The sequence below is a fragment of the Mytilus trossulus genome, chromosome 1 (assembly GCF_036588685.1).
Source record: "Mytilus trossulus isolate FHL-02 chromosome 1, PNRI_Mtr1.1.1.hap1, whole genome shotgun sequence".
Taxonomy (NCBI): domain Eukaryota; kingdom Metazoa; phylum Mollusca; class Bivalvia; order Mytilida; family Mytilidae; genus Mytilus; species Mytilus trossulus.
The window spans coordinates 103,413,711-103,428,268 of NC_086373.1; the positions used below are offsets into that span (position 1 = coordinate 103,413,711).

Below are 14,558 nucleotides of genomic sequence, written 5' to 3' on the forward strand. Positions count from 1 at the left end.
AAGATTGATATTGTCTGAAAATACATAAAACATTATGAGGGTTCCCTGACAGACTCAGGGCAGGGCCAAGTTTCACAACCAGGAAATAATTTCAGAAAGTAAGAAAACTTTGTAGCCATTATTTGCATCTTATCAAAATTATATCTTTATCTTATAGTCTTCAATTTCATTTAGAAATTTATGTTAACTTTTATTTATCTCATACATTGTATTATTAGCCTATATTTGAACGACTAGAATAATTATATATTATTCTTGCTTGACCCTTTACAGCAAAAGTCAGATTAGCTATCAAGTTAAGATTACCAATGATAATCTGTTTATCAAAAAAATTTACCATGAAGCAAAAATGTAATCAAATTTACTTGGATAACAATAACATCACAGTGGCATCTTTGAAAAGCACTTAATGAAATAATTTCTCTACAAAGGCAAATGAGTGACTCAGTTTAGTGCAATGAACTACTGACATAAGTATTTATATTTGTTGAAGGTTAAAATTTCCATGGTTTATGGTAAGACTTTTAACAGTACCTATAGACTGTAAAGTATATATGATATTTTGTAGGAACAATTTGTTCAATCTTCATGCAATGTTTTTTTTACAAAAAGTGAAGCAAACATCAAAATAAATAACAAATTTGTTAATAGTTGACTAAGATTGTGGTACCAGAAAAATATCTCATTCAAAACATCCATAATATTTACAGATAAATGAATGACTCAATGAAACTGAAACCTACCTGGATCCATACTATCGCCTTGCCAACCTGCTGAGCTATTTCCACTCAGATTTGCCTGAGATTTTCCATAGTAACTACTCATTGACTCACTTTCATCACCTACACTTTCTACCTCATCGTCTGCTGATGAAATAGAACTCATAGTTGTACGTTTTAATCGTTTGTGAGGGTTCCCTGACGGACTCAGGGCAGGGCCATTTTGAAGACCCTGTTGTACATGCATCACAATGTCCTGGGCACTATAGTTATAATAACTGGGACTATCCATTTGTTTTCCTGGGGGCATCATAGGATGTATTCCATTCTGCGGCAAAACAATAGATGCTGCAAAAAGATTGATATTGTCTGAAAATACATAAAACATTAATAGCTATTCAGTTCATTAAAACATAAATTATTAGTAATAACATAGTGATAAGATATAACGTCTCAATTTCTTTAACATTAAACACTTATTAATTTCATTGCATTGATGTTGGATGATTTTGTGTATTTGTGCTTTTGATATGACATTTTCCGTATTTAAAAAATGTTCATGTTAGATGATATTATTTTTATTTTTGTAACATAATGCAGGGATCATGCTTTTGGACAATTAGAGCAATAAAGATTGATTGATTCATTGGTGTTTAACACCACTTTCAGCACTATTGTACTATGTCATTGCAGACAGTTCTTTATTGGTAGAGGAAGCCAGAGTGCCCCATAGGTTTCTAATTAACACCTTGACTTTCCTATTCTTATTAACAAATGTATATAAAGATTGCGTATAAACATAAACTTGTATTTACTTTGCTTTTCATATTATACCCAATCAAATAAAAATATTAATTGCATAGAATAAGAATATGCCAAATGGTTGCAAAAAATAATACAGCAAGTTCCTGCACTTTTAATCATTTAATGTGACTTGGGATTATTGGAGGCTGTCAAGCACCCCAAATACTATAGTAGCATCATTAAAGTGTTTTGAGTTCATTTCGAACATATTGATGACAGACGAACATAAAGACAGACTATAGTATGTCATAATATGTCTGGTAAAAAGACATATAATTAAAGGGTCAACACTTCTTAACCTGTAATTGAAAAGTGTTTATGAGTCCTGAATGTTTCATTATCTGTTTACAAACCCTTAAAAAAGATCTATAAAGTTTGAATATTCTGTTTTTTAGAGTACTTGTTTTGTGCTTACATTTTAATGTTTTTATCTTATAAATTGGGATTTGAAACTTTGAACACTTTTGTTGTTCTCTTTTCAATGCAATGCAATTAAATCATGTCCCAATTTTTTCAAACTCTTCATTACTCTCAATAAAGATGATTTGTGTTTAAAAAAGGAATATGTATAAGAAAATGTATACATACGTCTTGTAACCCGTAACAATTCTCTTGCAGAAAATACACCTGTGGCTGAGATGCTGTCATTTCCTGATACCCCTGAGTGAATATTTCCAGGCACTGTCAATCAAAGAAAATATTGTTAATAACAATTCTTAGGGTTTATCTTAACTTATTAACTACATTATCAACTGCTCTATTTTCATCTTCATCATGTTCATATAAATATGAAATTCTGAACTATATTGTAACGGTATGTATTATAAAATAAGTTTCAAATTAAGTTATTTATTGATTCACATGCTACAGCTCATACATTTGAATATGTATGGAACTTCTTTTTCAACCATGGTGTTGTGTAGACTAAGTTTCTTACAATGTACATTTGTATCCTCATATCACGTTTATTTAAATTAGCATGATATTCCTGTGATTATTCTCACCATCTGTCATTGTATTCTCTACACTTACATTGACATATCTCTGTGCAAATTGTGTAACATAGGTTTTTTTATTTAGTTTTTTTTTTCAGTTTTGACGACACTTTTAGGGTCTTTCGTGGCAGCCAGTATATTTATTTGTGGAGGAAGCAGGAGTTTCCTGAGAACATAGGAAGAAATCATGTGGTCTCTGATGGCAGCTTCTAAACTTAGCTGCGATAAATCAATCTTAGGTTTTCACTACTATTGTTTTTTTCAACAACAAAATTTCTGTACATTTGAAAACTGACTTGTTTTTTGCAATGATTCTTTATTTCTCATGTACATGTAGATAAGATCCTAGATTTCTTTAAGCTTTCTGCACAACTCATTAAAAATTGCTATATTTAGAAAACAACCCTCGTCAGTTTTGTGTAAAAATTTGCAATCATACTGAAAGACATCCATATTCAGCATGTTCAGTATATGATAAAAGTACTATTACCTTTGATATCGTGATCATTCATTTGCATGTCAGCATAATCTGATCTGGGATCTGGTACTGTAAAGTGTATAAATAACATTAACATACAAGTATACCAGCATGAAAGTCATATCAAACACATACAGTTTTGTAGTATGGAAATAATTTGATTTTTTTTTGTTATTGTCAATGATTGAGGTATCTGGTAATGCATGTACATGTACATGTATGTGCATTGTTAAACATTTGTAAAACACCATTTGGCACTTTCACCTTCCAACAAATGTATTTGACACTGAACACTTTCCTTCTTCCTTGTCCTTGTCTCACTTTTCTCTTCCTTATAGTTAATTTTAAGTTATTGTGTGATAAAGGTACCAGAACTGTCATCATAGAAGGTCAATAAAGATTTACTTCCTCAATGAAACTTATTATAACAGAACACAGTAGGTCAAAACAAGATTGTCTTCTCTTTCAGAACTTACCATAACAAAGACTTATCATATATGCTACTGTCTACATAGAAGAGATTACTTCCATTGCAGAAATTATGATAACTAAATCGTTCTCTATTCCTTGAAGCAATTTATGTGTATAAAGCTAGTTTTCTTTTACCATCAGAAACTTTGTGTACAAAAGTTTATAAAATACAATCTAAATACATAAAAGTGTGCAAATTATTACTTCCCTTTCAGTAACTTACCATAACTATGTATAAAGTTAGCCAAATAGAGATCTAATTCCCTCACAGACACACTTATATGATGAGGATTTACACATAAAGCAGGGTTCATACACTCATGTGATTTTTCTAATCGTTCACCATCAGTACTTTCCAGTGGAATAGCTTTGAATAAAATCACCATGACAAGGTCTAATCTCCAGACCTTGTCTGCTTGTCTTAAGCAGTCTATTCGTCTCATTTTTCCTTTTTGATCAGGATTACTTGTTACACAAACGGGAGGTCTTTTTCCTGTCATGCTTAACACAAAATCTTCTCGACATTCCTGGGTTATGTCTTTCCGTAACTTTGCTAATAATCTGGAAGCCCATTTCTGTTTGATTTCTGGTTTTTCATTCTGGTGAAACAAGAAAAGTTGATATTAAACTGAGCATCAGAAATTCAGTTAAACATCTTAACAATTTAATGTGTATATGGATAAAAGGAAATGAGAGGGTTTACATTGTATGTTCATAGGACAGATACACAAAACAAGAATAACTAAAAGTCATGTAGAGGCTCCATACAGTTTTCAGCTCTTAACACGTCACCATCTAAATTTATAAGTTGTGTATAAAATAAACATGCATGTATATCAACCTTGAACTATAAACAACAAATTTTTCTTTTTTTAAATATTTCTGTACTCTTTAACAACAAAGTTATATTTAAAGTAACCTGTGAACGTTAACCTATTAACTCTATTTTTGCCACAGGTTATGGTGTTTTTTTTACTCTGTTTTACATAAAGTATATATATATATTGTGTCAAAGATCAAATGTTATCTTTCAGAGCATGTTTCCTTGTTATTGTTAATAATTCTTTTAGATCAAGTAAACATGGTAAAGGTTGCCATTTCAATTCATATTTTATAGTGTCTTTCTATGTTGTATTGTTATTCTACTGTTTCATGTTAGGTGAAAGGTTGGCACCTGTTAAATTTTTCAAACCCATTGCAATGACTTTACAACAGGTTCCTGACTTGAGTCGTTTGCAAACAAATGCAAGTCAGGAACCTGTTGTAAAGTCTTTGTCTTTTTTTGATGAGGTTCATAAGTGTTTCTCCTTTCATATATAGATTAGACTGTTGATTTTCCTTTTTGAATTGTTTTACACCACTCATTTTGGGGCCTTTTAAAGCTTGCTGTTGAGTGTGATTGGTTGACAGCCATACTTTGACCTATAATGGTTTACTTTTTACAAATTGCAATTGAATGGAGAGTTGTCTCATTGGCAATCATACAATGTACCACATCTTTGAATATCTACCTACCTTGAATTTGTACCTGTACATTTTTAATATTCTAAAATAAATAGCAACTATACCACAAAACATTGGGAATGTATCCATGGGACATAGATGATTCCACTACTTGCATACAAGGTTAGAAAGGGGCATATGTTAAGAAGGGTAAAGTGCTTGATGCAAACTTAAGTTAGAGAACAAAAACGAAAGAAACAAAATCCATTTGTTAAGGGGCTTAACTCTAGACCAGTTAAAGTGACACCAACAAAATTCAAATTTGATTATGTTTTGATGTAATTAACATGTACATTGAATACAAGTTCCAATACATTTCTTTGAGGCAAACTAAAGATACAGAACAGAAACAATTCAGTATTTTTTACATTATACATGTAGAAGGGGCATGACTCCAGAATGGTAAAAGTGACGCTACCCAAATACAAACTTGATCTGTGTTTCGTGGTAATTAGCATTGTGTATGAGTTTCATAACATTTGGTTAAGCAACCTACAGTTAGAGAACAGAAACCAATTTTGGGAGGTACAGATGGACAAGGGCAAAACTTAATGCCCCCTTGACTACTGCATTGGACATTAAAATACAGAATCTACTACTGTGGATTCATTATTATTCGTTGGATACCAATTTTCGTGGCTTTAGTAGTAACAGGCACTGGCAGACCCATTTGGAAAATCACCGCGATTTTTGTAAAATATTCGGTGTTTTTTGGCCAATCTCCGCGGAACGGATAAAAAATAGAGGTTCATCGTAGATTTTCCGTTTTACAGAATATTTTGCGGTTCTCCGGAGATTTTCCGTGTCTCAGGGAATTATCCGTTTGTCCGATAAAACGGGTGTGTATTGAGTCATTGATAGAACCAGTGATGCGTGAGCGACGGTTATTAAAAGGTCGGTTGTATAATCCGTTATGCGTGAGCGACGTTCAATCATTAATTGATCGTTGTATTATCCGTTAAGTGTGAGGGACGGTTGTATTGAGGTACAGATTGTAATATATGTAGAAGTTTACAGAACTATCATTAATCGATTGAGATATACGGAATTTTCAAAAATTTATCACATAATGTTTCTGTAAATTTAGAGAGAAACAGATTATATATTTCTCGGGGTTAAAGGTTTACTTTTATGATTGAAAAATACATGTGTATGTCTGAGGCCGAAGATCATTTAAACTTCATTGGCAAATAGGAATTTTTAAAACGGTCTTGATCACCTGCTGATCCATTAATCTTTCAGAATGAAATGCACATTTATACCTCTTGGGGTTGAAGGCATATATTAGCAACATTAACAATATGCTACGATGAGATAATGACAAGTTGCGAATTTTAGTCCGAATGTGTATATATATGAGCATATGGACATACATTCATCTTTATAATTAATCAGTTCATCTGTCATTTGTTTTATTAAATTACTTTTCAATTGTGGTATAAATACAATTTAATCATTGTGTAAGACGATTTGAGAATAATGCTTTCATCGTAAATACTTCAGAAATTATAATTGATTCAAGAACCGTTTATTGGAACAAAAATAAAATGAACGGCCTATAGGAAGTTCTAACCTTAGTTGATATCAGGGGTCAATTGGTATAGCAGTATGTAACGTAATACAACGATCGTCGATGCATAATATGCATATGTAAGTATACAGTATGCATGCAACTGGATTTCGACAACTCGTGGGTTGTCTTTTAGACAAAGAAGTTCCATTTTAAAGATATGAAAGTACGTCAATGCACGTCTTGTAAACTAATCTGTTACTTTTTGAAATATAAATAAGTTATATTTAAAAGATTGGATGGTTATTTCACACGTATTAAAGTTCTTCTGTCATCATTACTGTTTTTCGATTATTTTTTGAGAGTTCGATCTTAAGACATTTATGGAATATTTGCCACTGGAAGTTAAACAACCAACAATCAATCATCTTATTACAAAATTTAAAATATGCCTGAGCGATAATATTCTTTTAAATTTTAACGTGAAAGACAGTTTCTCCATTTATAAGAAGGCACTTCCAGGTCTAATTTTAAGTGTATCTACATTCCGGGACTGAGATTTATTTACTATACTAGCAAAAAAAAAAAGAAAAGAAAAGAAATGATGATACGTTTTTTTTTTTAATAATTAAATAATTGACGTTAAAAATATATGTAATTAACTTGATCTAAAACTTGATAATGTCAATCATTACATCGCTCATGATAGAGAATGTTAAAAATCAATTGTGTCGACTGCACGGGATTTTCCAACGGCGGGAAATACCCTGTAACTATAAACACAGGTGATGTTATATACTGACCGATTGTGGAATGTCAATTCAGGGTTAAAGTGATGTGTAATGATTGACATTATCGTGCGCTTGAAAGTTGAGGCTCTAGTAGGTTCATTTCAATTGATAATCGAAAATCTAAAATCATTTTTTTTTTCAAATCAACGATGAAGTTTTGGATATTATGGAAGGGATTTTTTTAAAGACAACGGAGGTAGCTTAAAAGTCTATAGGAAAATATACAAATAAAATAATATAAAACAATTTCGAAGGTCACAACTTGTATCTTATAAATCAATGATAAAGCGACTTCACCAGTATTAACAGTTATAAGATTGCAATCAGATGACTTTTAATTTTGTTTGTGTTTCAGGACTGGGAGTGTATACGATTACCTTATATTACATTGTATTTACAAATGTTTGTTTATATTGCTTGACCCTTATGGGTGTAATTTTGCAATAAAGATTAAAAATATATACTTAGGATGTTCCATTCTCAGCATTGTTTCTTGTCTGTCTGTTCGTTTGTTCGTTCGTCCGTCTGTCCCGCGTCAGGTTGAAGTTTTTGGTCGAGGTAGTGTTTGATGAAGTTGATATTCAATCAATTTTAAACTTAGTACACATGTTCACAATGATATGATCTTTCTAAATTTAATGCGAAATTAGAATTACCTCATTCCGTCAGTCCACTCAGGGACTTTCTAGTCCCTGGTCTGTTAAACATAGAAAATGATAGTGCGGATTGGGCATCCGTGTATACTAGTGACACATTCTTTTTTTTAATTTATAAAACTTGTTCTCAGTGGCAGATCCAGATTTTTTTATATATAAGGAGAGGGAAGACTAACTGATAATGTCATGAGAGGACCAGCTCCAATCATTCTCAAGTGATTCCCTACATAATCAATATTTATTTTTCAACAAAAGGGGCGGACACCGTGTCATTCCCCCTTTATAGCCGACTGAGAAACTCAAAGGGCTGTTTAGGCAGTCAATGTCGTCAAAAACTTCTATGTGTTGTATAGCCAGTCATTGTGTCAGTGTCAAACTTCCATGTATATCAATCAATCAAATCAAGACTATTAAAAACTCCCATCAACGCCATTCCCCACTAAATCCGGCTCTGGTTCTATTAATTTCATTACTTCTTCAGCATACTAGTATCGGTAGCATGTGAGTATGGTAGCACTCCGTATATAGGTCTGTAGTTTTGCATGTATGACACTAACAGTTGGCCTAACGTATTAGAAGGCCAGGGTTGGAAGGTCATTCAACATTATGTGGCTCAATTGCAACTATATTTTCTGTGAAGTGCTACCTAAGCCGTGGCCAGGTGAACCCTACCCATTTTTTTCAAAGGATTTTCCAATAGCACATCGAAACACTTCCAGCATTCTATATTTTTTTCACCAAAAAAATTGTACCTCAGCATAATACAGGTCATGAGGTACATTTGTTTGAGGAGGGGGTTTCAATTACGGTTCTTAAGTTTAATTTCCTGTTACTACGAATTTTCGGGATTTTTTTTTTTATCAGATTTGCCCTGTTGTCTTTTCTTTTAACTCCGTGTAAACCCTCACACGCGATGTTTACAAAATTATTTAATTGTTTCAAAAATTAAATTTGTTGTATTACTTCTTTTAACAAAATAATATTTAGTTAGCTTTATTTGCGCCTTTTCAAAGTCCAAGCATTGAACATTGCAAACACATATAGATATTTTCAAATGAATTAGAAAATATCTTCCCAAATCGACAGAACGTACACAGAGATATTTGCCACTGGTCTTTACCCAGTTAACGATTCACTCTTAAATGCATTTCTCAAAAAACGATGGGAAACAGAAAAAAAACCAGACTATATCTTTTGGATAAACAGCCAGGGACATTTCCAGACATGAATATAACTGCATGGACCATCGCTTACAAGTTTTGTGACAGAACAGACTTACAACTTTACTATAGTACATGTACAGTGCTTAGAATTGTCTCATAATTTTACTCCAGTTTACATAGTGCATTCTTTTATGTTTTATGATAACAGAACTGTGTTTTATCAAGGTTTATCATAACTTCTATGGTTTTATGATAACTGCAAACTTTATTTAAAGATACGTTTTTTTCCAATAGGCGCTAAAGAAAAGCACCATATGAATATTCATGAACCTACAACGATTGCTCAAAATCTTTATTTAAACATCCTGTTTGTGAGATGTAGATTCATTTCAATACCGAAATTTCGTCTATATATTAAGTTTCACAAGTGTATAACACGGACAAGCTATCAGAAGTACATTACTCCCATTTTGTTTTGGTGTGAACCATCGAGGTTTACAGCAATATCAAAGAATAAGATGATGATGGCAGAAAGAACTATGGACGTCATGTGGCAAATATTACATGCATATCGGACCATGAGTTGTCAATCTGTATGAAAAGATTTCCAATACAACCATATTATTGAGAAGGAATGTTTACATGCTGTACTCTCGTACTAGTATTGCAGGGTTCTTGTGTCGTTCACCTTAAACACACATCTTTTTAACAATGTATAAAAAAAAGACAGAACCAATTTAATGTCATATATCCCTATTTTTTAATATAACTATAACAAGAATACCCCTATTTAGCGGACAAACTGTTTATTCTTTTTTCTGTTATTGAATATTGAATACCAAGAAGGAAAAAAAATCCCGAAATTAATTTGAAACTTTGATACTCAATAGTTTTCCAGCAAAATATTCACATCCCTTGGGGATAATTAGTGTTTGTCCAGTGGCATATATAACATGCATGTCGGAACAGGAAATTTTGCATAATGTACTTTCAGAACCATGTTCACATCATTATACATTATAGCCAACAATTGTGATGACGAACTCCTTCCTTTGTTCGAGAACAATCTTGTTGAAATAGAAATCTGTGATTTTACTATGTCCATAACTTCGATGAACCCAAAGCAAGTTAAATATCGACCTGTATTTAATTCAAATAAGTTCTCTTCTTCTTCTTCGTCCATCGACATCCCATGATAACATACTGTTGTCATACGAGGACTAGTTTATTTACAAAACTTTTAACCCAAATAAACAAAATGTATGTTTCTTTCTTATGTTCAATGTAAAAATGTATATTATTTTGAATTGCAACTATCTATAGTTCCTTAACTTTCTATCAAGGCGTATAAAAGAATGGTCGATTAGTGCGTATATTTTTGTTAAATCAACATTTCTTGTATGTTTCAAACTGTCCTTTACTTTTGAGAACGAGTATTTTCATTTCCCCAAATTTACCCTAAAAAATGTGAAAACAGATTTTTATTTTATCAAATCTTTTTTTTGGGGGGAATTATTTAGATTTTTATAAACAATATTCTTTACACCAGAAATGTAATTTATAAACAAGCTTATGCGTTTAGTAATGACTAGTATATCAGACACGCAAGACAGAGATTTATACTACATGTACTATACACCTGATAGTTCAAAATGGAAAGTTTCAAGTTATCGGTCGTATACACTGATCAATACCCTTAGAAGTGAAGCGATGCATGAACTTGCAAGTCCGACAGGAAATCGCTTGAATACCTGAACGTGTCACCTCACAATACATTTGGGAGTAATACCTTTAGCCATGCTGGTGATCAGACAAGGGAAGGTACGAATTTATTAAAATAAGTTTATTACATAAAAGAATTATGAACAAATTAGATTTTCGAAAACAATTTTCACGGAACACTTATTTACGCTCATTTATGACTTTGAACTATGACTTTTTTACCAATTCCCATATAAACAGTTAAAAACGACAGACCTTGGTTACTTTAAAAAAAAAAACACCATTTTCCGTATCAAGTTAGTTAGTCGGACAAAACAACCGTACGATTGACACGATATCGACACGCGATTACGACTACATAAGGCTACTATGGTTTTGGTCCTTTGTGGTTCATAGACATGGCGACACGCAGAGAATTGATACTCTAAATTTAAAATCGATGGTGATCTCTTGTCCAGCAGAATAAAACTTTAATACCTATGATTTTAAGCATTTTTATTCAGAATGCAGGACACAGATCCTCCTTTGCTGGAAAAGAAAATTGGTTGATTATAGAGGGAATAACTGAAGCGGCCGCCCCGCCCCCTCTTATGCATTTAGTGCATATGAAATTTTCTGGATCCGCCACTGGTGTGCTAGCTAATAAATTACATATTTTCACTACTTTACATTCTTAACCCGTCTGTGTGAAATGCTCTGAGCTTCATCAGGGCCACGCGCGGAGAAATAGCTGGTATCCCTCGTTCGTTTAATAAATTGAATATTCATGTGTGCCTAAATGGTCATAAATATATTTCATTTTACAAATTAAATGATTATTCATCAACCTATGATCACCTATGGTCCGGTAATAACTTTTATTTTTTTTATTTTCTTTTTGTTTCAATTACAATTTGCCGTTCGTTTTTTGAAAAAAAATTACACGGCTAATCATTTTAAGACAAAACCTCGGACCAAACACTTCGACTAAGCTATTATACTGACTAACTTGGAAAAATAAACCCAGATAAATGAGATTTCTATGGAATTTTTAATTCACCAGTTAATCAGAAATGTCCATCTCTAATATTTCTTTTGCATTTGATGTTGGTTTATATAAAACAAGTGAAACTGCGAGCTACTGCTCACTGATGATACCCCCGCCGCAAGTGGATAATATTAATTGTGTAAAAATATGCACGTGTTCGGTAAACAGGAAGTTTTCGAGTGATAAATCTGAAAACGCATCACACGGTATAGCTGACTTATATTAACCCTTAAACCAAATTTCAGAAATCCTTGTATTGTAGTTCCTGAAAAAAATGTGACGAAAAATTTTCAACTTGGCTATCATGTGTAAAATCAAACAAGTGTTCGGTAAACAGGAAGTTGTTGAGTGATGAATCTGAAAACGCGTCACACGGTATAGCTGACTTATATCAAGCCTGAAACCAAATTTCAGAAATCCTGGTAGTGTAGTTTCTGACAAAAATGTGACGAAAAATATTCATGGGACGGACGGACTGACTGACTGACAGACTGACGGACTGATGGACTGACGGAAGGACAGACAGAGGTTAAACAGTATACCCCCCTTTTTTCAAAGCGGGGGTATAATTAAATATCTTACAATGCAAAGCTAGTTGTTTGCGATGATGCGTAGCTGCATGGTAGATTACTACGTGAATTAGATCATTTTGATTATCTTTGAATTCACTAACACGTGGCTGTTGACACATTACACACAATATACTTAAAATACCTGGGGCAATTTACACTTCTGGTTTCATAGGCGTAGCATGTGCAAAATTAATGGTACGGTTTTGGAAAGTAAACTTAAGGGACACGAAGTGTCCCTTCAGCTTCGCTTCGCGAGGCTTCCTTACGGCAGGGGGTCTGGGGGCCGCTCAAGGCCCCCCGAAGCTCTGGGGTTAATAGCGTTAAAATCCTGCATTCTTGGTGTTTCCTGGCACTAAAATTTGTTTTTGAAAAGCAGTATTTTTTACTTGACAACTTGAAGAAAAAAAAATTAATGTCTGTGGTCCAATCACTTGCCGGTTTTGTAGTTTATTAATAATCGTTTCACAAATTCTCTAAAAAATATTTCAATCGGTTTCAAAATTTATATTGTAAATATACACACTGCTGTTATTCATAATTAAATAAAAAAATATATTGTACCCTTACATCCAATCACAGCGCTCCTAAGTTCACTTCCTTCACCTGCCTTTGGTACACAAAAAGCCAACCTAATGCAGGGGAAAAGGTAATAGTAGTACCGTTTTCCCATGTAGTGAATAGAAAAGTGGATGGAAATGGGAAATGTGTCAAAACAATACCGAAATCCTAACACACACTGGGGTAGGCTGCATCCGGCCAAGTAACAACGATGTAAACTAGCTCAAAGAAATTCGCTCTTCTACACTCCATTACACACAAAAGAACTAAAACTGAAAACAGAACAAGAAGAAACATTGGCCAGAGGTTCCTGACTTGGGCCAGGCGTAAAATTGCGTTGGGATAAAAATGTTTTAATGTGAACTTTCCAGACTACCACTGAAGTCGACACTAGGGTGGTCGTCTTGACCTTGTAGGAACTTGAATGATTTTTTGAAAATCATACAGCGACTATCAAGATGGAGAAATGAAATAAAGCACTGTGTTTCTTGATTATTTGTATCGTTTTTAAATGTATTGTGTACGATTTTGTCATTTGTAGTAAAAGCACGTTCGGCATTTGCAGAGAGGCACATTCCAAAGTTGTCGTCCGTTATTAGGGCTTCATGTGAGGTATAAGCCTGAGCATTTAGGAATATTTCAGCTGCACACAGGAGACGTAGATTTTCAGCATAAGTTTCATTTCCTATAATTAATGGAATGACAAAGGGAATATTACAATGTGGTTTTTAAGGACACGGCATATAATAGATACTAACTTTATTGATTTTTAAATTGACTCTGATCGACCTTTTTTCGGACATGATTTTATGGTCGAATCATTTTTGATAGGTAAGAATATGTGCTTGGACGACTTTGTATATTCCTGACAACTTATTGTAAATGTCCTTCAATTGTAGACAGATGGATGGACCCGAACACTTAAGGCCAGTAAATTCGGTAGGAGATTTATAAATTATAAATACAATGCACTGTCTACAGAAATCCCTCACTATTCCTTCAGTTTTTCTAAATTACTGTAATGAACAATGGAAAGAGTAAATCAACGGCCTCTCGAAAAACGCCGCAGGGTGAAGTAGATTTTTTTTTTATACAGGCAGTGTTTGCGCGTACCCGCATACGGAGACGCGTAGCCAAATTTTTCTTCGTAGGCTATATGTACCCGCATCGGTTTTATAATTTTTAAATGTCATTGGATCGGAATTAAAATGTAGAATGAACCCGGAAATTGTCGCAATTAGTGAAATGTAAAAATTTCGACTTTGAAAAAAAAGTTCAATGCCAGTTTTATTATTCATTATTTGTTGACATCCTCTTCACTAAATTAACAAAATCAGGAAATGACCGATAATTTTGTGCATCTTTAAATAACTGTTCATGTTTCATTCCCGATCATATGATATGACAGTTTTTTTTTTTATAAAATCGGTTGCGGTAGACGTAGAAGGCTAAATTAGCTAGCATACACTGACATTTTTAAACATGTGAAATAATGGTGATTTATGCTCGGGTTTTATGCATAATTTATGTTACGGAAGAACACTTAAAGGAAAGTGCAGAAAGAGATATGAAGGGGTCTTATATCCAAA

The 14,558-nt window shown here is 33.2% G+C and overlaps 1 protein-coding gene across 5 annotated transcripts in view; it reads right to left on the minus strand.

The window, feature by feature from the left end:
* The window catches only part of LOC134694649 (nuclear factor 1 X-type-like), a 41,780-nt gene that overhangs the window by 13,318 nt on the left and 13,904 nt on the right, over window positions 1–14,558 (minus strand). For 3 of the 5 annotated variants that reach the window (XM_063555720.1, XM_063555693.1, XM_063555708.1), the window contains exons 3-6: window positions 3,691–4,066; window positions 3,009–3,065; window positions 2,112–2,204; window positions 744–1,088 (exon numbers count right to left, since the gene is read on the minus strand). In XM_063555720.1, the coding sequence (XP_063411790.1) occupies window positions 744–1,088; window positions 2,112–2,204; window positions 3,009–3,065; window positions 3,691–4,066 (871 nt within the window). The remainder of the gene's footprint in view (window positions 1–743; window positions 1,089–2,111; window positions 2,205–3,008; window positions 3,066–3,690; window positions 4,067–14,558) is intronic. The other 2 variants (XM_063555701.1, XM_063555715.1) reach the window with 1 other exon arrangement.